Here is a 25,886-nt window from a genome sequence, read left to right on the forward strand (position 1 = left end):
TTAAAAATGGGTTTAAAGAAGTCTAATATAGAGTTATTTCGAAAAATCAACAACCCCTTTTTCTAAAGAACCCGTTCTCCTGAAAAAATGAGGTGTAAGGGTTCTTTCCAAAAAGAGGGTTTTTTCCCCAAAAAGAACCCCATCTAGACTGCGGTTTCTTTTTCAAAAAACCCTTTTTCGACAACGCGCTTTCACGCAATTATGCAAATGAAGCACAAGATTTGTAAATTTGTGCTTCATTTCCATTTTTGATTGGGCTCGTTTATATTCCTCTTTCAGAAGAGGAATGTAGTTTAGATGAGCCCCTATAGTGATTACACACTTAGGAGCATAACTTTTCAAGTGAAACATTGACAGTTTGTAAAATGTAGGGAAAGTTTTTCTGCTTACAATTGTAAACTGATCAGTTATCCTGTGTGGAAACATACCTGTCCCCTTCTACTTGTGCCCTCAAATGTGTTGTGTCACTTCATTCAAACTAACAAAGTACTCTGTAATCAAAAAGAAAATTAGTGACAGGCAAAAGCCTATTTTTAAATTAAGACACACTAATTATCTTAAATTTTTAACATTATCTCCTCAAAATTATTAATCCTTACAGATTTTTGACTATCACATCGACTGGTACATCCCTAAAATTTTGCCCTGGTGCCCCATTCACTTTGTATTACTAAATGCCTAAAGCACACCTTCCACATTGACATTAACTATAAATTACTTTTATAGTAATAGTCTTATTTTTATTCATTCTTTTCAATTGGATAATTTATTTTATAGAAACAGGTCTGGCAAATCTGTTATACATTTGTATAAATATGAGATGGTCTTGAGAGAAGCCATTAGTTTTCTGAATACTTATTGCACATATACTTGCGTTTAGATAATATGTGAATTAAAGGGCACATACAACTTGTTTATGTACAATTTACATTTTATATTATGCTAGCATTACCCTCCCCATTGTGATGGTAAACGTACCTGTGGCCTCCTGTCTCCCTGCTCTTCCCAGGGGCGGGGAGGCTTGGGATGGCTCTGGCCACATGGCCATCTCCCTTCCTGCTGCTCCCAGGAATGGGGGGGGGGGGGGGAGGAGTTGGGGCCATGCGGCCTTTTTCCTCCCTGCTGCTCTGGGGATGCTGGGGTGTGCATGCACTCTTCCCCTCCCTGTTGTGTGTGTGGAGGGGATCTGCATGCTCTTCCCTTCCACATGGTGGGGTTGGGGCCTCAGCGTAGGGGCCGGGGCTGTAGGAGGGGATTGGGGTCTGCCTCCTCCTAAAAACTTCTGAAATGTTCTCTGTGACAGACGGCGTGACAGACGCCTCTCCTTTTATAACAGTAGAGATTTTACCCTTTTCATTTTTATAACAGATATTTTACAAATTTTGTCACAGTTGACATGATTCTGGGCGATTTTCAATTTTTTTCTTAAAAGATTTTAAACAAAGGAAATATTTTCAAACCAATTGAAAATTCAATTCTCTCTCTTAGTAACTCAATTTACAGCAAATGAATACAGGATTGATCATGTTTTTAATTAATTACATTTTTTAATTTGAAAATTAAGCATAATTAGTTACACATACATACAATAACTAAATTCAGGCATATAGCCATTTAATTACAGTATATTGGCAATACAGCATAATACAGCATAAAGTCAATTAATGACAACAGCATGCTGTCTATATAACTGTATATTTTAATAATGATCATGTCTCCACAATTCACAAGTCCAAACTCTCACTTATTTTTGTGTTTTCGATTATGTGAACAGTGATAGCTTTGCTCTTGAAAATATTAATGTGCATGCAAGTGCAACTGTCCACCCAACTAGACATGTAAAACATGGATATCTTGTTGGAAAATGTAAGCTATTGCTCCTAAAAACCATATCTTTAACATATTCATTAATAAACCTGTCATTATTCTGAACAAGACACATCTGGTTCCCACATATATTCATTTCTATATCAATTTCCTTTTCTTCAATTTAGGAAATGATTCGAAAAATGCAAAAATGTAAGCCTATTTTAACAGTAATCCAAAAAAAAGTTAACTGAGCTGTTGTTAGCCATTTTATTTAGTGTTTTGGTTTACACAGATCCCCACTGGGAATAGATCAAGTTTCCATTTGCTAGAAGTGACTCCTAAACTTCTTCACCTTCTTCATGACACTTTGTTTTATAGCTTACATTTGTCACAAATACAGTGATACGAAGTTACTCTGTAAATGAAAACATCTGGAAACTCTTTGCTAACTAAATGGAGAAGGTGAGGTTAAGCAGCGAATAAGATATGTACCCAATAGAGTAATGAAGAATCCTAGAGGGATGGGGTACATGTTCAAATATTAAAAAGGAGAAAAAATATTGCTAAGTGCAAAGAAATGCTGCAGAGAATTCTTACATACACAGGGAATGTGCAAGATTAAAACAGAAAATCTGACATTTTATATAAAATGACCTTACCAAAAGAGATTTTAAAAATATGTGTGATAACATACAGCATAGCAGCAAAATCCTTTGTTAATGTAATATAAGAATTTCAACCTACATAGTGAGAAATGAACTGTAAATAGGCAACAAAGACTGTACACTCTTTAGGCAGGGCCATATCTTCTAATCTATACTCTAAAGCACTTGACATATTTCTGAGCGCTGTAAAATTCTGAACAACCACCAAAAAAAGAGAAAGCAGCATGCTTTCTAAAGTGTAATTACTTAATGCTGATGTCCAACACTGAGTTCACCCTTTATTTTTGTGAAGACAGTGAGAGTAGCCAAAAATTAATAATAATAATAATAATAATAAAACCCTCCCCACCCTGCCAACATCTTTGCCATAACAACGATACTAATTCAAACTGCTTTCTTGTTTTCTAGTTTTGGAGATATTCATAAAAGAAAGAAATACTTAAAACTATAGAGGGAAGAAAAGAGGGTGGGTTGTAGAAGTGAAAAGAGGACTCTAACAATCATGTAATTATTTCTCTCTCACTCTTTTGTTCATCACTAAACCCTTTACTTTGCTACAGGAAAATTATACAGTAGTGAATTCAATAAATTAAAGCTAAGAAGATGCTGGACCATTGTATTTAAATTCTCCCTTGTTTATACCTCTTAACATTTCTCTACCACTTGGCTATTAAATTTTATAATAAAAGTAACAATTATTTCACTACACATAACTTTCTGAGATGAACGAGTCTCACTAGGTATGACATTCACTCACAGTGCAGAGGGTCAGTCCAAGGCCCTTCACATCACTTACACCCTAACCAGCACCTACACAGACGGTTTCTTGGCAAAATGTCTGAGTAGGGCACTCCTTATTTGCAGCTTAGGGTTGTAAACTGTAACTGAAGCTATTTTGGAAGATTTTTTTTCCCTATCATCATTCATGTCATTTTCTTAAAATAGCCTATTAAAATCTCTCAGATTGCTTTCAATCGTCTCCAGGAGATTGATCCTGACTCTGGGAGACTCCAGGCCCATCTTGGCAAGTGGCAACCTTTTTGCAGTTCAGAACAAAAGGGTCTTCACACTCGCTCTGAATAGTCTGGAGTTGAAGATCACAATAAAGGTGGTGCAGAGACAGGCCACAAATCCACCCTTACATGGATCCCTTGGTCTGGGGTGGGATGCGGTCCCTGAATTGCCTGGATCTGGCCCCTGAGGCTTAGAGCCTCCCCAGCATTGGGAGTCCATGCTGGCACTCCAGTCCCCCTCCCCTACCGCCACCTCCCCACAGTCCCTGGCTCCTGATTAATTTTTCTGAGAGTCAAGAGCCCCCGACAAAAAGTTTCCCCACCCCTGCCTTAGCCTCTGAAATACCTGTGCAACTGGCTTGGAGAGTCTGCTGACACGATTCCAAACCATGGCTTAAAACCGCAGCAGTGATACAAGAACTAAACAGCAGCCATGCTCACTGAATCTGGATTCAGGGTCGATTTAAATTTTCTAACCACTCTGTAATGCAGGGAGGGATGGATTTCACCCATCACCAAGAAAACTGTATTGAATAATTTATGCAAATTGAGTAATAAACTAATTGAGTAATACAACTTGTTATGCTTCATGCTTAGATTGTACCATACATTGAAAGAAATATTTGAGTCCAAATTTAACAAAAAGACTTGTTTTATTACTTTATGCCACCTGTGCCCTGGTGCCAGTCCCTCTGTTGACCACCCTCCTGCATTGCCAGCCCTGGGTCCCACTGGGCCTCCACTGGTTCCATCCACTGGCTTTGCCACCTTCCAGGGTCCTGCTACCCACTGATTTTGTGGACTCCACCAGTCCTCAGGGTCCCCTCACGGGCTCCACAGCTCACCAGACCTAGGGTCCAGGCCACAAAGCCTGGAGGCTCCATTGCGGCCCAGGGTCCCACCATCGGCCTGGGGCTCTGCTCCTGGCCTTGGTCCAGGGCTCATCAGCTGCCCCCTGCTGTGGAAGCAAGGGGCTATGCTTGCCAACTCTCCTGGACCAAATGCCATTGCTGTGAATGGCATTGGTTTGGTTTGGTCAGGTGGAGTTGGCAACCACCGGAGGGGCATAAACAGGTGAAGGGGGTGCATAACTCAGCAACCCCACTCTCAAATTGTTCCAGCACCACTGCATTATGCTGGCTTACAGAAGGTTTTAAAAATTGATGTTGGTATTATGATAGGATAATTTCTTGACAGATAGGGGGAAATATATATAACTGATAGGAAAACTAAGAGCTGGAGTCAAAGACTTTGTTTTTCAATGATCAAAATGTGATGATCAGCCAATTCATAGATTCTTCTGGCAATCAATTCAAAAGGATAAAGCAAGTAAAGAAAACAAACACTGAGTTAAATTATTGAGTTCATGTTGTATAAGAAAACAGATCTCATTAAAGTGGACAAGATTTTAAATAAACCAACTTGAGTATAATATTCTGGAATAGTTAAGCTGCATATAGGTGAAGTGACATGGATAATACCTGAAACCAGAAAATTCAACTAAAGCATTTTGCACAAATTGGTTAAGTATTGGAGAGGCTGAAGAATAATGGGGATGGGCAAGCTTCTTTTCTTTGTAAAACACCTTGATCTATTCATTTTCCAGCCCCTATTGTAGGCAGAAGAAACAGAACATTTTGTTTTTAAACATCTGTAGTATTTTATAGTGATCGCTGTAAACTTCTGAGCTCTTGAGCAGGTACATTTTGGGAAGCCATACCTCTCAGTTTTTAGGTCAGACTGCAATAAGAGTGTGACATGATGGGAGTTCTGTTGTGAGCAGGCTGGACAGATAGACAAGTATAAAAAATTCAACAGATTAGAAAAAGTTGTTGTTTGATGTTGCACAATATTCTTTGTTACTCTTACAATAACAATAAAATAAGAAAACTAAAAAGATGACCCAGGGACCAAACAATGCTGGGCAGATGCTCCCTTCAGTGATCACAGAATTATCCAATCATACACTAGATTCAGCTATCTCTGTCACAACCTTTGAGATATGTCAGGACAACATGGAAGAGTACACTGAAAAGTTCAACACGTGGCTTGTATCTGCTTCTTCACACTCTAGGTGAAAAGTCTGACTGGAAAGTCAGTGCAGTTGAGCTTTGCATTTTCCATAGTACATTACACCCAATTCTCAGGAAAGTGACTTTGGCACTTATTTGATTTTTCTTGTTTAACGTTTGAAGAGGATTTTTTCCTCAATGCAATTTTAAAAACATTTCAGAAGGTTTTGATTTGATCTTGTTTTATGTAGCACAGTTTCCCAAAAAAATCCATGAGCATAGGAGAGGGCAAGAAGAACTTTGACAGAAAATTATAAACACAGAATGATGTGTCATTCTTTAATTATCCAGTAATCTGATTTTATCATAATCTTGATGTTGAATAATGGTTACCTTTTGCTGTTCAATCACCAGGGTTGTGTTTTGCTTTTTTAATATATTTGCACTCAGAGATGTTTAGGTCAGATGCAGCCTTTGATCATCGGTGAGATTCACCTATCTCATCTCATTTCCAGTTAGGTTGGTTGAAATATAAAGAAATAAAGTATTTTATCCAAAGTACATAGCAAGTTATTTGCCAACCTAGAATTAGAACCCAGAAGGCTACTAGCTCTCAGTCCATTTGGTGGACACTTTAGACTGCACGGGTTCCAGTTACTCCTCTCTCATTTCCTTGTGTATTTTATTACATATCTGCCTGTGACACTGTGTGGGGATGCCCAGGAGGGCTCCCATCTGCTTCATGTCAACACAACCTGGGGGAAAAGCAGAACCATGCTACCTACCCAGGACAAGGGCAGAAACCCCAAGGGCCATCTTGTTCTTCCCAGTTGGAACTCCAGCGAGCACTGCTTTCCTGTTCCCTGCCCCTTGGCCTCTCTTAGGCAAAGTGGCATGAAACAATAATAAATTTCTATAAGTTACAGTTAAACTACTGAAAACAAGTTTACTTTTAAGTTAATCATTCTTGCCTAGATCATACTCTTTACCCTTTGATTATGACGGTGATACTGTCTTTTGAATAGCATATAGAACCAAAGAGATTAGTGACAAGTTGGACCTAAATTCTGCATCAGGGTTCACTGGGAATTCTGGAGCAGTATCATTTAAATTAATACATTGAGGTTTGTTCATACCTAATTCAATCAGTACCACTCCTCCTGCATTATTTATTTTTTTATTAAATTCCATTTATTTTAGACTGTCACAACATTTTCACTTTTTAATATGTTGCTGTTTTTGGCACTGAAGAAGCTAGAGGCTCTGGCAGTTGGCTAGTGGACAGCTGGGGCTTTTCACAGCTGGGAAGGCAAGGGAGATCATTTTTAATTGTGGGATAAGCACATGCGCTTTTTCCCTGCTAAAACAATAATCCTGGCATTTAAATCATACTCTTCATTTTTTATACGTTTGAGACAAACAGTGCAATTCACACCTCTCAGAGGTGCCAGCCTCCTTGAAGACTCTAGAAGGTACCATTTTCATGTTTTTAAGATGATCTTTGTAACTACAAGGGGCAGAAATGTAATTCTGGTTTTAAAGGCCTTTTTCACGCAAACCTACACCAGTTTAATTAAAGGTGTATTTTTAAACTGGTGAAAGTCCATATGTAAACGGTCTTATTTCTATTTTGCTCAATTTACTACTTTAAACCCAATGTACTAAACTGAAATAAAGCCCTCAAAACAAAACAAAAAAAACCACAAATTTGCAACAATTAACTTAGTTAAAAACACTCTTAGTTAATCGCGGAAAATGTATGTGAAAACAAAACCTTACAACTTACAGCACAATTCTACATCAAGGACAATTCCCACAGCTATACAACAACGGAACACCAAGACTCTGAGGACTGTACTCTTCAAAGAGTTTATGGAATCTTCACAAAAACGGAGGGTATTAACCAGGAACTAGTCAGGATTTAAAACTACTTTTTGCCACACACAATAAATATTCAGTGGCAAAGGATCTAGACAAGGGAGAAAAGAGGCACCGACGATGCTATTGACATGAATCTTTGTCCTTCCTTATATTTGACCTCTCTGATCTGGGACTGAACTGCTCTTCCACCTTCAGAAGGTATTTCAATTTATAACCACTCCCTCTTGCTTCTCTGCTCCTATATTATTTGGCAATATACTTCACATGGGGCAGATAATTGGGGCAGAAGCCATTAGTGCTGACAGGGAGTTGTCAGCCATGCCCTTTCCTCATTTAAACCAGGAAGAAGAAAAAAAATCTAAATATTAAATATACTTAAATTCATATAAATTTGAATGGCTACCTAAATTCTGACTAATTTCAAATTAAAGTCATACCTTTTGCTCTTTTTAAAAATAACTTTTAAACAAAATTTTCACATAAGCTTTAAAATCAGCACTACAGAGACTTATAAAAACAGTTTCCTACAAAAGCTTTTCTTCTCAACCCTCCAACTTAACCCACTTTTGATTTTGCGCAGTTTTATTTCATCATCAACCATGGTTCCACCATAATCCTAACATAATGCAATGCTTTGTGATATTATGGGTGAAAGTTATAAGATGAAATAAATTGTTTAGCAAGATTTTTAAAAGCTAAATCATGTATTTTGTTCCATCTGAAGCAAAGAGTTTACAGACAAAAAATGAAGTGTTAGCAAATTGTTCCTAATTACTATATTTGCACCCTAAGTTTTAATGGTCATCCCTTCCAACATAAGTATGAATTTTTCCCAGTTAGTCTGTTTGATTTGTACCGGTATCTTAAATTGCAGTTTAATTACTTGCTCTCAAATATCTCTTGTGGCACAGCATAAAAGCTTACTTCCAAGTAGGGTATTAGACAACAATTTTGTTAATTAGAAAACATATGTAAGAAGAAAGTAGAATAGAAAAATATTCCATTGACTTTGGAATGTACATAAAGGCCCGTATGGGAAATGTACTACTTAATTAGCATATGGAAGATGGCATTGTAATTTACAGTAAGGCCTCCTGCAGAAGATGAAACAAATATGAAACTGTGCTAGTGCTCTGAACAGATGAGACATCCACACCACAAATCAAGAATAATACATACTGACTCAATGCCTCACATTTCTTAGAAAATGAGCAAAACTTACAGAGAATATTGATCCGTACTTTGAAACTGTAACAGAGTAAGTTCCATCTCCTAGTTGTACTGACAGATCCCAGTTATTCAGATCCAGTTTAGCAAGAGAAATTCTAAAACAAGCAAAGGAAAAATAATATTTTAACAGCATTTAAGGTTTTCCCCAGTTTTAAATCACATGAACTTTTTTCATAAGGTCTTCATCAACGATTTTAAATATCGCTAATCCTACCGACAAAGTCAGTGTTTGGAAAAACTACCAAATAAATTTTTTTGTCCATTATGGCATATAAAGAGAAAACTTTTTAAGAGAAGCCTTTTGAGATAGTTTCTGCTTTCCCTTGACATCCTGCATATGAAGCGTACTGATGAAGTTTGAGGAGAATCCCAGAATCCAGCCATCATTGTTGCAGGAATATTGCAAATAGAGTAAAACCTGCGTTATCCGGCACACTCGGGGATTAAAGCGTTCCAGTTATCTAAAAATTTCAGTTATCTGAGGGTCCCATCAACCTAGGAAAAACCAATGGACAATAATAGTGAAACTCAAGTTTTTAATATTGGTAGTTTTGTAATGTGAGGCAGTTGGTCTCACATTTTTATTTTGAGTTAAAGATTATTAGTACTTCTTAAATAAAAAATTGTTAAGCCAATCATGGTAAACCAAGCCAGGGCCGTGCACCTGAAGATGTGACAGTATTGTGGCTGGGGGCAATGCCGGTTAATAAAGTTTTCTGGTTAACAGAGTGCCGGATAACAAAGATTTCACTGTAGAATGAAAAAAATAGAGGAGAAAATTTAGGGAAGGATGAGGAATGGTACTTGAAAAAAAGAAAAGACTAATTGGAACTTAAAGAGCAAGTGTTCACCATCCCCTTCACATCATAATTACAACAAATCTAAGATAAAGACCAGTTAAACACAAAAGCATACAAATCCAGCCAAACCAATATGCATACATTATTTTAAATATACAGGCAGTCCCCGGGTTACGTACAAGATAGGGACTGTAGGTTTGTTCTTAAGTTGAATTTGTATGTAAGTCGGAACTGGTACATATTGTAGGGGAAACTCTAGCCAAACATTTCTCCAGAGCTCAGTTTTATTCTCCCACACCTCACTTCCCTCAGTCCTTTATTCTCAAGCTGAGGTGTCTGTTGAGAAAAGCCGCTCCGCGTCTCCCTGGTCTGCTGGAGGGGGAGCGGGGCGCTAGCTTCGCATCTCCCTGGTCTGCTGGGGGGAAGCAACTAGTGCGGGGTTGCCTCACCCCGTTTGAAAGTAGGGATCCGATGTAAGTCGGATCCATGTAACCCAGGGACTGCCTGTACACATTTCATACATTGATGGATCTCTGAAGATACAATAAACTGAAGGTTTTTAAATGCCAAGACTTGAGTTCAGAGTTCTAAATTCCTCCCACAACAGCCTATGACCTCACACACTGAAAACAATCCAGGGAACTGCATCTTTGATGTTACATCAAGCTGGCGACAAAGATACAGAAAGGGAACTATAACTTGGAACTCAAGTCTTGACAGGCTTAAGAAAAAGTAGAAAATATTGTAACTGTTTTGCTTTAAACTATATTTGTAATTTGTATGTCTAAACATGTATTATGTAGAATTGTTCCTTTTATCTTGCCTTCCATGTTCCCTATAGTTTGTTATATTAACTTGTGTCTTAATTTAAGTTGAACATTTTTGGAGAGACTATTTTTGGAGAGACCTATATATCTGAGCAATGACAAGTTCAAAAGGCTTGTTGGGGATTCTAGGAACAAATTTAGCACAAATAAATAAATAGTAATTCAAGCTGATCGAGGGTCTGAATTTCATTGAGTTGATGTTTTTAAGTGCCAATTGGTCTCCAGGGCTGCCTCTTAGGCACAGAAAGAGACCTTGTAAAAAGCCACTGAACTATCCATATTTAACTCTCTTCTTAAAATTCAACCCTGCTGTGATACTTACAAAATGTTTGATAACCGCTAGATAGCCGAAGTATTGTATCATTGCATATTATTCTAATTATAGAATGACAGAAATGTAAGTCTGGAAGGTTTAAAAAGTCATTAAATGTAGCCTCCTCACCTGAGGCAGGGCCAAGTAAAATTAGACCATTCCTAACAGATATTTGTTCTTAAACCCTCCATTGATAGGGATACCACAACCTCCCTTGGAAGCCTATTACAGAGCTTAACTGTACCTATAATCGAAACATTTTCTAACTCTTCCTTGCTGCCAATTAAGCCTGCTACTTATTGCCCTACCTTCAATGGACATGGAGAACAGATCACCATCCTCCACAATAGCCTATAATAGAGGCGACTGGTAAAAGGGGCATCTGCCCTAGGCCCCACCCCACTCTGCTCTCTCCCTTCCTCTTCCCTACTCTTGCTCCACCCTCTCTCTGCCTCGTCTCCTCTCCCGAGCCAAGCAATACAGTCCAGGGGACTAAACAGGCCCCAGGAGGGGTACAGTGCCGGCAACAGCTTCACTGGCAGTGGTGGGGCAAGTAGAACAATGAACCCAGCTTGTTTTGCTCCCCCAGCCACATCACTCCACTTCCCACAGGTGAGTGCAAAGCAGTCCTGCCCCTCCCCCAAGCAACACGGCCAAGGGAATACAACAAGCTGGGGCCATTGCTCCGCTTGCCCTGCAGATGACAGTGAGTGTGAGGGAAGGTGGACTTCAGTTGTGGGCACGAGACCTTTCCCCATTAGTCCTCCCACTGGCTCTACCTGGCCTCTCCTGCCCATGATGCGTTTGGGGCATGTGAACCCTCATGCCCCACTGCATGTCACCTGTGGCCCTTATATTTGAAAGCTTATCAGATCCCCAGTCAGACTACAGGCAGTCCCCGGGTTACGTACAAGATAGAGACTGTAGGTTTGTTCTTAAGTTGAATCTGTATGTAAGTCGGAACTGGCGTCCAGATTCAGCCGCTGCTGAAACTGACCACCAGTTCTGACTTACATACAGAATCAACTTAAGAACCCCAAGCGTCCCCACGTCAGCTGCTGCTGAAATTGATCAGCAGCTGATTCCAGGAAGCCCGGGGCAGAGCAACTCTGCCTGGGGCTTCCTGTAGTCAGCGCTGGTCAGTTTCAGCAGCGGCTAAATCAGGACGCCTCGGGCAGAGCAGCTGGGGTGCTGCTGGGTTGCTCCAGTAGCGCCGCTCCTCGGCACTACTGGACCAACCCAGCAGCACCCCATCTGCTCTGCCCCAGACGTCCTGATTCAGCTGCTGCTGAAACTGACCAGCAGCAGCTGAATCAGGACCAGAGCAGTGGGGTGCTGCTGGGTTGGACCAGTAGCGCCCAGAGCGGTGCTGCGGGACCAACCGGCAGCACCCCAGCTGCTCTGCCACAGGCGTCCGGAGAAAAGCCTAGTCTGCTGGGGGGGAGGGGAGCGTACTAGCTGCGCCCCCCCCCCCACACCCCAGCAGACCAGGAAGACACGGGCGGTGGACCGAGACGCACCGCGGTCCCGCCGCCTGGGTCCTCCGCGGCTTTGCTCCCCGTCTCCCTGGTCTGCTGTAGACCAGCAGACCAGGGAGACGGGGAGCAAAGCCTCTGAGGACACCAGCAGCGGGACAGCCGCGGGGCGTCTGGGCTGTCCCGCTGCCGGCTTCCCCCGTGGCTTTGCAAAGCCTCGGGGAAGCCGGCAGCGGAGCAGCCCAGGCGCGCCTGGGGTGCCCCGCTGCCCGAGCCCCCACGCGGCTTTGCAAAGCCTCGGGGAAGCCAGCAGCGGAGCAGCCCAGGCGCGCCTGGGGTTCCCCACTGCCCGAGCCCTCCCCCCCCTTGGCTTTGCAAAGCCTCGGGGAAGCCGGCAGCGGAGCAGCCCAGGCGCGTCTGGGCTGCCTCACTGCCCGAGCCCCCCCGCAGCTTTGCAAAGCCGCGGGGAAGCCGGCAGCGAGGCAGCCCAGGCGCGCCTGGACTGCTCCGCTGCCGGCTTCTCTGCGGCTTTGCAAAGCCGCGGGGGGGGGGGGGGGGGCCTCGGGCAGCCCAAGCGCCCCTGGGCTGCCCGAGCCCCTCCGCGGCTTTGCTCTGCGTCTTCCTGGTCTGCAGACCAGGGAGACGCAGAGAAAGCCCCAGAGTACACGGGCGGCAGGACCGCGAGGTCCCGCAGTCCGTGTACTCTGGGGCAGCCCCGTTCGTAACTGCGGATCCGACATTAGTCGGATCCGCATAAGTCGGGGACTGCCTGTACTTTTCTCAAAACTACCACACAGACTTTAATTTTTAGCTAATTACAAATGTCCCACTGTTTACTTGAGTTGCCCCATCTGTTGTATCACCTGTTATTGCTCACCATACACTTGGGCCCCTGCCACTGACTCTTCAGAGGGTTCAGTTCCTGGACCCTCGCCTTCAATCAAGCCTATCAACCCTTCATTTTTGGTCTTGCAGTCTCTTTCAGTCTCCTGACTGTTTTCTTGGAGGCAACCTGGTGTGTCACCACTTTGCTATCCCAAACCTTTCTGCCCCCACTTCCTTCTCTGCACTCTCCCCTTTATAGCAGGTCTTGTTTCCTCTATTGGTCACAGCTGTGTGTGCCTGCTTCAAGACTGGCAGCTGTGTGGGTTTATAATTAAGTTGCTTGCTTGTAAATAGGAGAGACTCTCCTCCCCGCCCCATCTGCATTTAGTAAGGGGTTTACAGATCACATTATAGAGTCATACATGCAAAGACTCATCCGACTGCTTGTATTTCCACACTGTGACATACCTAAGTGTAACAAGGTAGTGTACCCCTTTGTATTTAAAAAGGAAAATTTAAGAAAGTCTTATTTTTGCTCTGAAAGCCACATCTTTGCTAAATAATCTGTGCATCTTTTTTCCTAATTTTTTTAGTTTTATTCTTGTATAATAATTTTACATAGATAACATTGGAATTCATTTTCCACAGGTACCTATTCTTTTCCTCATACTACATACAAATACACATGCCCTTCGTAAACTCATTGCCTAGGGGACTGTGGAATCTCCATCACTGAAGATATTTTTAAGAGCAGGTTAGACAAAGACCTGTCAGGGACAGTCTAGAAAGGGCAGGGGACTGGACTTGACCTCTCGAGGTTCCTTTCAGCTCTAATATTCTATGATTCTATTATATGTATTACATACGCATGTGGAACACATTTATGCAGTATACAGGTTGTATTTTCATTCCTTTGAGATGCCCACATTACTAACAAATCATGTAACACTTCTGAAAATCATGACCTTGGACTCAAAAACATCCACTCCTGAGTATGATCCACTCTAAAATTCCCAACTGATCTTACCTAGAAGAGCTATCTATATCAACAACATTTGTAAATAACAAACTAAAAATGCATAAACAACGAGAAGTCCTGTGGCACCTTCTAGACTAACATTTATTGGTGCATAAGCTTTCGTGGGCAAAGACCCACTTTGTCAGATGCATGTAGTGGAAATTCTAGAGGCAGGTATAAATATACACACACATGAAAAGAAAGGAGTACCAATAAAGAGGAAGGCCAGAGATAATGAGGTCAATTCAGTCCGGGAGGATGTGGCCCACTTCTAGCATCTGATGTGGAGGTGTGAAAACCAAGAGCGTTTCTCCTTCACATCAGTATCTTATATGCATTTATTACATGCCTCTGTGACATGGCACACTAATATTGCTAAAGTGTACTTTGTGTGTGTGGTTGTATATTAACTTCTTATAAAGGAAGAACATTAGATAAGATTATACAAGCATTTCCATTTTCAAGGGTCATTTTCAGAGTTTTGTAACTATATCAACTTGACAACTATATCAACTATGTCAACTTGAGCCAAAAACTCAAAAAGTAATAGTAACATGTTTTTAAGTACATCAGAAGCAGGAAGCCTGTTAAACAACCAGTGGGGCCCTTGACGATGGAGATGCTAAAGGAGCACTCTAAGATGATAAAGTCATTGCACAGAAGCTAAATGAACTATTTGCTTCAGTCTTCATGACTAAGGATATTGGGGGAGATTCACTAACCTGAGCCATTCTTTTTAGGTGACAAATCTGAGAAATTGTCCTAGACTGAGGTGTCATTAGAGGAGGTTTTGGAACAAATTGATAAACTAACAAGTCATCACGACCAGATGGCATTCACCCAGGAGTTCTCAAATGTGAAATTGCAGAACTATTAACTGTGATTTGTAACCTATCCTTTCAATCAGCTTCTGTACCTAATGAATGGAAGATAGCTATTATGACGCCAATAATTAAAAAGGGTTGTAGAGGTGATCCTGGCAATTACAGACCGATAAGTCTAATGTCAGTACGGGGCAAATTAGTTGAAACTATAGTAAAGAATAAAATTGTCAGACACATAGATGAATATAATTTGTTGGGGGAAAAGTCAACATGGTTTCTGTAAAGGGAAATCATGCCTTTCTAGAGTTCTTTAAGGGGGGGGTCAACAAACACGAGGACAAGGAGGATCGAGTGATATAGTATATTTAGATTTCCAGAAAGCCTTTGAGAAGATCCCTTATCAAAGGCTCTTAAGTAAATTGTCATGGGATAAGAGGGAAGGTCCTCTCATGGACTGATAACTGATTACAAGACAGGAAATAAAGGGTAGGAAGAAATTATCAGTTTTCAGAGTAGAGAGAGGTAACTAGTGGAGTCCCTCAAGGATCTCCTGGGACCAATCCTATTCCACTTGTTTATAAATGATCTAGAGAAAGGGGTAAAAAATGAGGTGGCAAAATTTGCAGATGAACACAAACTGTTCAAGATAGTTGGGACCAAAGTAGATTGTGAAGAGCTACAAAAAGATCTCACCATACTAAGCGATTGGGCAATAAAATGGCAAATGAAATGTAATGGTGATAAATGTAAAATAATGCACATTGGAAAAAATAATCCCAACTATACGTACAATACGATGGGGACTAATTTAGCTACAACTACTCAAGAGAGATCTTGGAGTCATTGTGGATAGTTCTTTGAAAACATACACTCAGTGTGCAGTGGCAGTGAAAAAAAGCAAATAAAATGTTAGGAATCATTAAAAAACGGATAGAGAATAAGACAGAGAATATCTTATTGCCTCTATATAAAACAATGGTATGCCCACATTTTGAATACTTTGTACAAATGTGGTCACCTCATCTCAAAAAAGATATATTGGCATTGGAAAAGTTGAGAAAAGAGCAACCAAAATTATTAGCAGTTTGGAACAGGTCCCATATTAGAAGAGATTAAAAAGATTTGGACTTTTCACCTTAGAAAAGAGGAGACTAAGAGGGGATATGATAGAGGTCTATAAAATCATGACTGGTGTGGAAAAAGTAAATAAGGAAAAGTTACTTACTTATTCCCACAATATAAGAACTAGGAGTTACCAAATGAAATTAACAGGCAGCAGATTTAAAGCAGACAAAAGGAAGTTTTTCTTCACTCAGCGCTAAGTCAACCTGTGGTACTCCTTTCCAGAGGCTGTGGTGAAGGATAGGACTTTAACAGGGTTCAAAAAAGAGTAGATAGATTCATGGAGGTTAGGTCCATCAATGGCTGTTAGCCAGGATGGGTAGAAATGATGTCCCTAACCTCTGTTTCTCTGGAAATGGATGACAGGAGAGGGATCATGTGATGATTATCTGTTGTGTTCCCTCCCTTTGGGGCTTCTGGTATTGGCTACCTTTGGCAGACAGGTTACTGGGCTAGATGGACTTTGGGTCTGACCCAGTTCAGCTGTTCTTCTGTTCTTATTTTGGGTTGAAATTTGATATATATGTACCAGACCAAAAGCATTTTTTAAGTGAACATTCTCTCACATGCATGCACACACACAAACACACTTTTGCAATTAAAAAGTGTATGGGACAACCTTTATTCCAACTGGGACTAAAAGTTTCATACAAGCTTTCTTTGATGGAACTCAAACAAATCCCACAATCCTTTGGGACCACAAAGGATTATGGCACTAGGGCAATTGCAAAAATAATGGTTGATTTGGGGTGCATCTACACCGCACTCTTCGCTCAAAATAATCTAAGCAATTTGAACTACGCAATAATTTTGAGTTTATTTTGAAATAGAGCAGTATTCTGAAGCATTCTTTAATCTTTGTGAAACGAGGTTTAAAGGGAGATCAGAATAGCATGCCATTATTTTGAAAGCTATTTCACTGTCAAAATGTGGAAAACGCTATTTCAGGATATCAGAAGTATCCCAAAATAGCACCACTTTCCAGAAGCAGCCTTTCTATATTGATGGAAACAAATGCAGAGTGGGGGATGTGCTTATGGTTATGAAGTAGAGGCGTGTTGCCTCAAGGACTATTGTATATGAGAGATGAGTATTATGTGAGCATGCATAGGAGGAGAGGGATAAAGAACTGCAGAGGAAGGGCCAAAGCTGGAAGGAAGCAGAGGCAGTACCAACAGGGAGTGGATATAGGGCAGAGATGAGCATGGTCCACAACAATGCAGATATTATGAAGTTAAGATAATTCTGAGCCTCTGAATTTGAAATCCCCTTCTGAGGGAAATATTAAATAAAAACAGACGGACGCACACTAGGAGCAAGGGGATAACATGGAACTAAGTATTGGAGTAACTTCTATAATTATTTCAATTGCCAAAATATTTAAGACTATGATATGAAAAATGGTCAGTAATTTGCATTATTTATATCCTGTTAATCCAAATGTTTATTGGAACATGTAGTTCAATAGGAAATGCTTTTTCTCTCACTCCCCCCACAACCAATAAGAGGTTTATTTTACATTACATAAACAGCAGTAATTATGCTTCTGGTTTTCTTTGCTGCAATGCATTTTCAGTGAGGGAAACTGGTAACTGCTGAAATTTTCCATCAACACACACTTATTGTGTTCCTGAGAACACACATTAGTAAACTTTTATCTATTCTAGTAAAAAACAAGCAACCAAGGAAAACAGACATTCATAAAAGCAAATCAAGTAATAGCTCTGCCCCAGGCCTGTCCACTTTGATTGTCACCAACCAATCAGAATGGAGGAGCTCAATAAAACTACAATTTTCTGTAGTGCGTGGGAAATAAACTCCTGTCTCCCGATTGCTGTTAATGATGTAATGGGCTACAATAAATGTCACCAGCTCCTAAAGGGTCATGAAAGTGAGTATAGATTTCTTACCATTCAAAATGTGAGCTATAATGTTCTAAAAAAAAAATCCTACAAATGCTCTTTACTTTTTTATATTTTTGCCGCATAAAATTTTAGGTAAATACAGACCTCAAACTATCCTAACAAATTCTCCAATTATCAGGGATTATGAGCATTGCAAAACTAGATTATGTGACACTAAGTAAAGCTGTTTTTCAATTGTGCAATTACCTATTCAGCAGTTAAATAAAAGTGAAATATTGACTTAAAACAATGTTAATGGTCAAAGAATCATTAAGAAATCCTTCATCATAACTTTCACAGCAGGTGGCCTGTAAAATGATCAAGAATAATGTGCTGGATTCTGTAGCCACTGAGGTCAGTTTCTGCATACAAATCTTTGCAGGGGGGAAAAAAAGACCTTCAGAAAGTGGGCCATTCATCTGAACCAAGTTCAGAGAATTTCCAGCACTGTGAAAAGATATGTTATGCAAGCACATAGATGTATTCAGTGGGGGTAGACTGAACCAGCTACATGGAGACTACAAAGGAGCCCTCCCATGGCTCATGAATAAGTCGAGGAAATGATCAGAAAAAAATAGAGAGATGTTTAGACAGATGGCCCACTTAAAATGCCTGGGACAGGGTATAAGCAATTTTAATGAAACTTTAGATCTACCATATAAATTGTTTTTTTGGGTTTTTTTTTTAAAAGGCAAATAGAAATTTAACAGCTCACACAAGAGTCCATCTTCCGATATCCCTCCCCCAAATAAGAAAAGCCTCACACTTTTGAGCATTATTAATGTAATAAGTTTATATAAAAAGAAAAATCCTTCAGCTATCAAGATGAATATAAAAGCATGGAATGGATAGATTAAAGGAATTATAAGCAGAAGTGTACTGCCAAACAAAACAAAATCTAAGCTTCACTATCTGAGTACTTTCAACACTTTCCAACATAAAAGTTCATCTCTGCATAGAAAAGATAAAAGCAGCACTTTCATGGGATATTTTTAAGTACTAAAATTATGTGAAAAAGGCCTAAAATGTTGGCATATTGTACTCAATGACTTCATATATTTTACATATACACAAACGTGTGCAGGTATATCACATGTACACATATAAAAACACATTTGCTCTCTAATATACATATACACAGACATATATATATAAACCAAGAGTAAAACTATATCAAATTACATTACAGTTCTGAGTAGGTCACAGAAAAAAAAGTCTGCGCTAGTCATAATGTGCTAGCTTATAAGATAAAGGCTGACTGAATTGCTCAATGGTTCTGGCACAATGGTTATAACCTCTTAAAAAAATTCAAACACTAAAAACCCCTAAAGCTGGGTAAGAGATGCTTCTCCTTATTTTTGTCTGTGGCATCCTTGTAGGTGACATACAGTATCCTGAGACAAGTGTTCTGACGAATACACTTTAGGAATTTATTTTAAAATAATGTGAGTACGTAGCACATTCCTGCGAACATTATTAATGTGAACAGATCTTTCCAAGTTAAGGGGGCTACTTGTGGGAGTAGAGACTATTCGTGTAAACTATTCTTCTATCAGTCAATGGTGCTGACATGTTAAGGAATACATAGCAGTTAAGTGAGCAGTAAAAAAGAAAAGAATTACTATGTATTACGCTGCTCACTGCATTTTATATCTTCTTCTGTAATCCTTTTATAGTTTATTGTAAAATGGCAAGAGTAACTGCAATAATGCACATAGAAGTGAAAGTGACTTAAACCACAGCCTGCCTGCACAAAACTTCAGTATGTTACAATCATATTTGGATTACCTTGGCTATCCTAATCAGAATCCTGTCCAGTTTCAAAATTTGAATCTGCATCCAACTTGCAAAAATACTCCATAGATATAAAGTGGATTTGCATAGTCTAATTATAATGTCTGAGCTTTCTTCAGCAGATAATGCCAACTCTGTTTAATTTGGTAATAGTTTCGTCATGCAGATATTTGGCCTGTATTTGCTACTGTTTAAACTCAGTTTTTAGTAAACTTTAAAAAAAAATCGGTCTGGTAGCACTTTATAGACTAACAAAACATATAAATGGTATCATGAACTTTCATGGATACAGCCCACTTCTTCAGATGACCAAAGTTTTGAATTTAGAATGTGCAGACCCATCCTAAACTCAAAACTAGTCATCTGAAGAAGTGGGCTGTGCCCACAAAAGCTCATGATACCATCTACATGTTTTGTTACTCTATAAAGTGCTACCAGACCAGTTGTGGGGTGGTTTTTTTTTATGTTTTGTTTTTTAAGTTTATCCTGTAGGGACTAACTCAGCTACCCCCCTCAAGTTTCAGTTTTTAGTGTTAGTAAAATATTATGTAGTAAGGCCTCTTGGTACTATACTAAGCATTCAACCCTGACATTTATAAAAGACAACTTTGAATACCTGATAATTTTTTGAAAATCTTTCCTTGGGGGCTTTGGTCTTGAAATTTGCCAACATGTTAGGTATTTGCCTCTGATTCACTGCTAACCACTTCAAACAAAAATCAAAGCACATTTGTTATTGTGACATGTCATTTCTTTTGTCAATATGGCTATGCTATTAAGACTCACTTCTTGGCTAGAAGTTCTTGAGACTCTGACTTTGGCTACAACACAGTCAGGATAGAGCAAGGTGATATATACAGAGATTAAATATTATTATACTTGGGAACAAAGTGAGGTCTTTCTCTTTGATAGAAGTATCTTGGCAGAAATTACAATAATGTTCAATTGCCTTTCTTCAAAACTATAGGTTCAGTGTCAAAGTTAGAAATCTGTCACCCATTAAAATTGATGGTAAGCCAAAGTTTTCAAAAACAAGTGCCTAAAGTTAAGGACTTAAGAGCCTATTTAGTTGCCAAAGTAGCCACGAAAACCCTTAATACTCACAAGCTCCAAACTGTTGAAAGTAATGGGAATCATAGAATCATAGGACTGGAAGGGACCTCGAGAGGTCATCGAGTCCAGCCCCCCGCCCTCAAGGCAGGACCAAGCTCCGTCTACACCATCCCTGACAGATGTCTATCTAACCTGTTCTTAAATATCTCCAGAGAGGGAGATTCCACCACCTCCCTTGGCAATTTATTCCAATATTTGACCACCCTGACAGTTAGGAATTTTTTCCTAATGTCCAATCTAAACCTCCCTTGCTGCACTTTAAGCCCATTACTCCTTGTCCTGTCCTCAGAAACCAAGAGGTACAAATTTTCTCCTTCCTCCTTGTGACACCCTTTTAGATATTTGAAAACCGCTATCATGTCCCCCCTTAATCTTCTTTTTTCCAAACTAAACAAGCCCAGTTCATGAAGCCTGGCTTCATAGGTCATGTTCTCTAGACCTTTAATCATTCTTGTCGCTCTTCTCTGTACCCTTTCCAATTTCTCCACATCTTTCTTGAAATGTGGCGCCCAGAACTGGACACAGTACTCCAACTGAGGCCTAACTATTGCAGAGTAGAGTGGCAGAATGACTTCACGAGTTTTGCTTACAACACACCTGTTGATACAACCTAGAATCATATTTGCTTTTTTTGCAGCAGCGTCACACTGTTGACTCATATTCAACTTGTGGTCCACTATGACCCCTAGATCCCTTTCTGCCATGCTCCTTCCTAGACAGTTGCTTCCCATCTTGTATGTATGGAACTGATTGTTCCTTCCTAAGTGGAGCACTTTGCATTTCTCTTTATCAAACTTCATCCTGTTTACCTCTGACCATTTCTCCAACTTGCTAAGGTCATTTTGAATTATGTGCCTATCCTCCAAAGAAGTTGCAACCCCACCCAATTTGGTATCATCTGCAAACTTAATAAGCGTACTCTCTATCCCAATATCTACATCATTGATGAAGATATTGAACAGTACAGGTCCCAAAACAGACCCTTGCGGAACTCCACTTGTTATCCCTTTCCAGCAGGATTTAGCACCGTTAACAACAACTCTCTGACTACGGTTATCCAGCCAATTATGCACCCACCTTATCGTGGCCCTATCTAAGTTATATTTGCCTAGTTTATCAATAATGCATCACTGTTCAGCACTTTTCAACATCAGGCTACCTATTTAAAAAACTAAATATGGATTTGAGAACCAAACCTAAGGCTGCCTTTTTGGACAATTGCAAGTGATCTGTTCTATGCAGTACTCTATTTTAGCTGTGTAGGTCCCAGTATATTAGAGAGACATAGTCTGATCTAATATTTTCTATTGGACCAATTTCAGAAGAAGAGCTTTGTGTAGGCTTGAAAGCTCATATCTTTCACCAACAGAAGCTGATCCATAAAAGATATTACTTCACCCACCTTGCTTTCTATTGTTCTGTTCTGTTCTGTTTAATAATATCTTGCCTCAAAGTAATTTACAAATTTAATCTGGGAAAAGTATACTAATCTAAATAATATATTTAGATAGACAAGAACTTCATTCAAAAATAAACAGCAACTATTCACAATAATACAGGGCCCCAATTCAACCAAACACTTCAGCACATGCTTAACTTTAAAAGTATGCTTACATGTTATTCCAGATCAGAGCCTAAAGCAGGAAGTAAAGAAGGCTACTGTAGTCAGCTGAACTGTAGGGGAAGGAAATTTAGGCAGTAAAAACATACCTAATGGAATTTTGCCAGGATGCTGGCAAAGTTACGTTCTTTTGAAAAAGGCCATAGGAAATGTAATGTCCATAAGTAATCAAGGCCTGTTTTACAGCACATCTTAAGAACATTCTTTGCAGTTTAGCCTCTCCCAATATCATGTTGAGGTAATGGTTCAGCACCATCTAATTAATGACTAACACCACATCTCTAATAGCCAAGAAATAGTTGAGTATCTTCCATCCAAATACTAGCTTACTGTGATCCAATTCTACTTAATTTGTGCCAGGCTTATACAACAAGTAATTATGGCTGACTTGTTTCCAATATGCTCACTAATTTCTACTTACTTTTCTATTAAGTTCTTTGTTATATGTGTAGTTTCTATATGCTGTTTAAAACCTATCCATGATGCAGCAATTTAAAATTATAAAGTGCTGCACAGACACACAATTTTCCTGTATGGCTGGCAATTTCAGATGGAAGATGACATTCTACTATTTTTGTATTATGCAACTTGGTATGGAGTACTAACTGACTTAAATGGAGTATTATGTGGGTACAAGAGTCTGTTTATGCAGACAAATGCTTCCTTTGGTTCTTTACTAGTATAAAACAGGGGTGGGCAATAATTTTTGAAGGGGAGGCTACTTCAAAAATTTTTGGAAGTGTTGTGGACTGCTCCGGAAGGGGTGGGACCTCAGGCAAAAGAGTTGGGGCCTTTAAATAGCAGGAGTTGAAAGGGCTCATGCCTGCCCTGTGGCTCCCAGGCAACGTGTTAACCCTTCAAATAGAACCAATTAAAAGGGCTTGCAGCTCCCAGCCCCACTGCTAATGCAATGCGTGGGAGCTGCTGGGGAGGTGCGAGCCCTTTCAACTGCTTCCATTTCAAAGGCTTGTGCCAGCTGGGCAGCCTACCTGCAGGCAGAAGCCCTTTAAATAGAATCAAGAGAAAGGGCTCAGGGCTTCTGGGCAATGTGCTAGCAGTGGGGCCAGGAGCTGCAAGTCCTTTCAACTGCTTCTATTTAAAGGGCTTGCACCTTCCCAGTGGATGCTAACACATTGACTGGCAGCCTCAGGGAAGGGGCGAGCCTTTTAAATATAAGCAGTAGAAAGGGCTCACATTTCCCTGGCTTCCAGGCAATGCACTAGTGGACAGGGACGGGAGCTGCCGCATGGGCCAGATGAGAGATCTTGGTGGGCCAGATTCGTCCCACTGATAGGCTCTAGATTCCTATTCCTTCATGATTTGCCATTCTATACTCCAAGTATAGGTAACAGAAATAAACCATAAATGTGTTTAATCTTTATTGATAACCTTTTTCTTTTTTATCACCTGTTCTGACTGCCACAGTAGTCGTGGTTAGCAGCACTAGGCCCTTTTGAATCAGCAGGCCACAGGACAGCTACGCTCCCCTCCCACCCCCACCCCCACCACACACACAACCTATTGGTGGCCCTGTATGTGTTACAAAATACTTTAAAAAAAATTTCACTTTATTACCAAGATATCTACAGGTGCTGTTGCCTAAGGCTATCTGAGATGAATGCTTAAAGGGACCCACCCTGGATAGCCGTTTTTCAGGTTCTGGTGTGTGCTTGCTTACCCCTCGGAGGGTCCACAAAGCTTGTGCAGTGTGTGCTTTGGTTGCCCAGCTTTTGGACACCACGGCACTCTTTTTGCTATGGAGACTGAGCTGCCCCTGGTCACACACTACCATGCTGCAGGTTCTGCAGCAGTTTGTGCAGACCGACTTGACGGTCCTGCCCCAGCTCAACTCAGACCTCATCTGTGAGTCCCTCTGCCTGGATGTGGGAGCAATGTCCTTGCCCCCACAACCCATGGTAGAGAAATGATTCTGGAGGATGGACACCAGTTCCAACTGGTGGGATCAGCTGGTGATGGAGCACTGGGACAACCAGCAGTGGCTCAACAATTTCAGGATGAGGAAGGCCACCTTTATTGAGCTGTGTGCCTGGCTCACCCCTGCCCTCCGACGACATGACACCCACCTTAGCCTGCCATCCCCTTGGAGAAGGGGGTTGCCATCGCTGTCTGGAAGCTCGCCACCCCAGACAGCTACCAGCTGGTGGCCAACCAGTTCAGTGTGAGGAAGTCCACCATCTTATCTTATGGAGGTAAGGCACTCTCGGGCTGCAGTCCCTGAAGGGGGGGTGAAGTACTGAAAAGGGGGGACCCTAGTGAAAAGGCAGGGTGTGGGGGGGTGGAAGGGAGGGAAGCCCTGTCCCTGGGGGATTGTGCCATCCCGCTCTCACACAGCCTTGCTGTGGGGGGAGGGGTGGCTCTTGGGCTGTTTGATGAGGGGAGGGAAAGGAGGTGGGCACTTCCCAAGGGCTCACGCACTCCCTCTCATTCTCTGTTTTGTCTGCCTCCTTCTGCAGGTTGTGAGGGCCATCAACTCCATCCTCTGCACAGGGTCATCTGTCTCGGAGACCTGGACCCCATCATCACAGGATTTACCTCCTTGGGGTTCCCCAATTGCAGGGAGGCCATAGATGGAATCCACGTCCTGATCTGTGCACCACATCATTGAACAGCCAAATACATCAACAAGAAGGGCTATTTCTCCATGGTGCTGCAGGCCCTCATCCACCACTGTGGACAGTTTTTGGACATTTTCATCGGGTGGTCAGGCAGGGCACATGATGCCCACATATTCTGAAACTCCATCCTCCACCACAAACTGGAGACTGGCACATTCTTCCCACAGTGGGTCTTTTGCATGGGGGACATCCAGATGCCATTGTGCATCATCAGGGATGCAGCTTACCCACTCATGCCATGGCTCATGAAGCCCTACACTGGCCACCTGGACCCCAGTGAGAAACAATTCAATATGCACCTCAATCAGGCCCACGGGTGAAATGCGCCTTTGGGAGCCTCAAGGCGCGGTTCAGGTGCCTCCTGACCCGCCTTAAAATGGGGGAGCACAACATCCCCGAGGTGGTTGAGGCATGTTGTGTTCTCCACAACACTGTAGAGAGCAAGGGGGAGGCCTTCTTCCTGGGGTGGGGAACAGAGGCCAACCGTGAAGGGAAGTCCTTCAAGCAGCCACGGACAGCTGCCATCCGCCAGGCAAACCAGGCTGGGGTGTGAATCCGGGAGGCCCTGAGGGAGAGTCTCTGTGAAGGACCCTAGTAACTCTTCCTATGGCCTCACCACTAGGGGCCTCTGCCTTGCCCCCCTATACCTTTTCAACCACAACCCCTCTCTTCTCCCCTTCCCTGTACTCCTAATAAACACACCAGTTTTGAGTGGAACCACAAAAACTTTGTAATTTTTTTTTCAAAGAACAGGAACTGGGGAGAAGGGGGATAGAGAACCAGGATGGGGGAGGGAGGAGACAGGCAGAGAAACTGGAGGGTGAGAGAGGAGAGGTTCAGGGCTGGGAGTGGTATGTGAGGCTGCTGGTGGAGCCATCCAGGGACCTTGGTGAACTCAGCAGTGGCTGAGGCCTGGGACCACAGGAGGGTGGGCAGGATGGGGGGGCTGGAGTGGGTTCAGAGATGTCTGGGGGTGTTGGAGAGGAGGCATAGGCATGGCGGGG

At 41.4% G+C, this 25,886-nt stretch overlaps 1 protein-coding gene across 3 annotated transcripts in view; it reads right to left on the bottom strand.

Moving 5' to 3' along the window:
* Positions 1-25,886, bottom strand: part of PCCA (propionyl-CoA carboxylase subunit alpha) — a 476,944-nt gene that overhangs the window by 148,535 nt on the left and 302,523 nt on the right. For 2 of the 3 annotated variants that reach the window (XM_075918750.1, XM_075918752.1), the window contains one exon: positions 8,603-8,705. In XM_075918750.1, coding sequence (XP_075774865.1) covers positions 8,603-8,705 — 103 coding nt within the window. Of the gene's footprint in view, positions 1-458; positions 492-8,602; positions 8,706-25,886 lie in introns of those variants that run through there. The other variant, XM_075918751.1, reaches the window with a different exon arrangement.

The sequence above is a fragment of the Pelodiscus sinensis genome, chromosome 1 (assembly GCF_049634645.1).
Source record: "Pelodiscus sinensis isolate JC-2024 chromosome 1, ASM4963464v1, whole genome shotgun sequence".
NCBI lineage: Eukaryota > Metazoa > Chordata > Testudines > Trionychidae > Pelodiscus > Pelodiscus sinensis.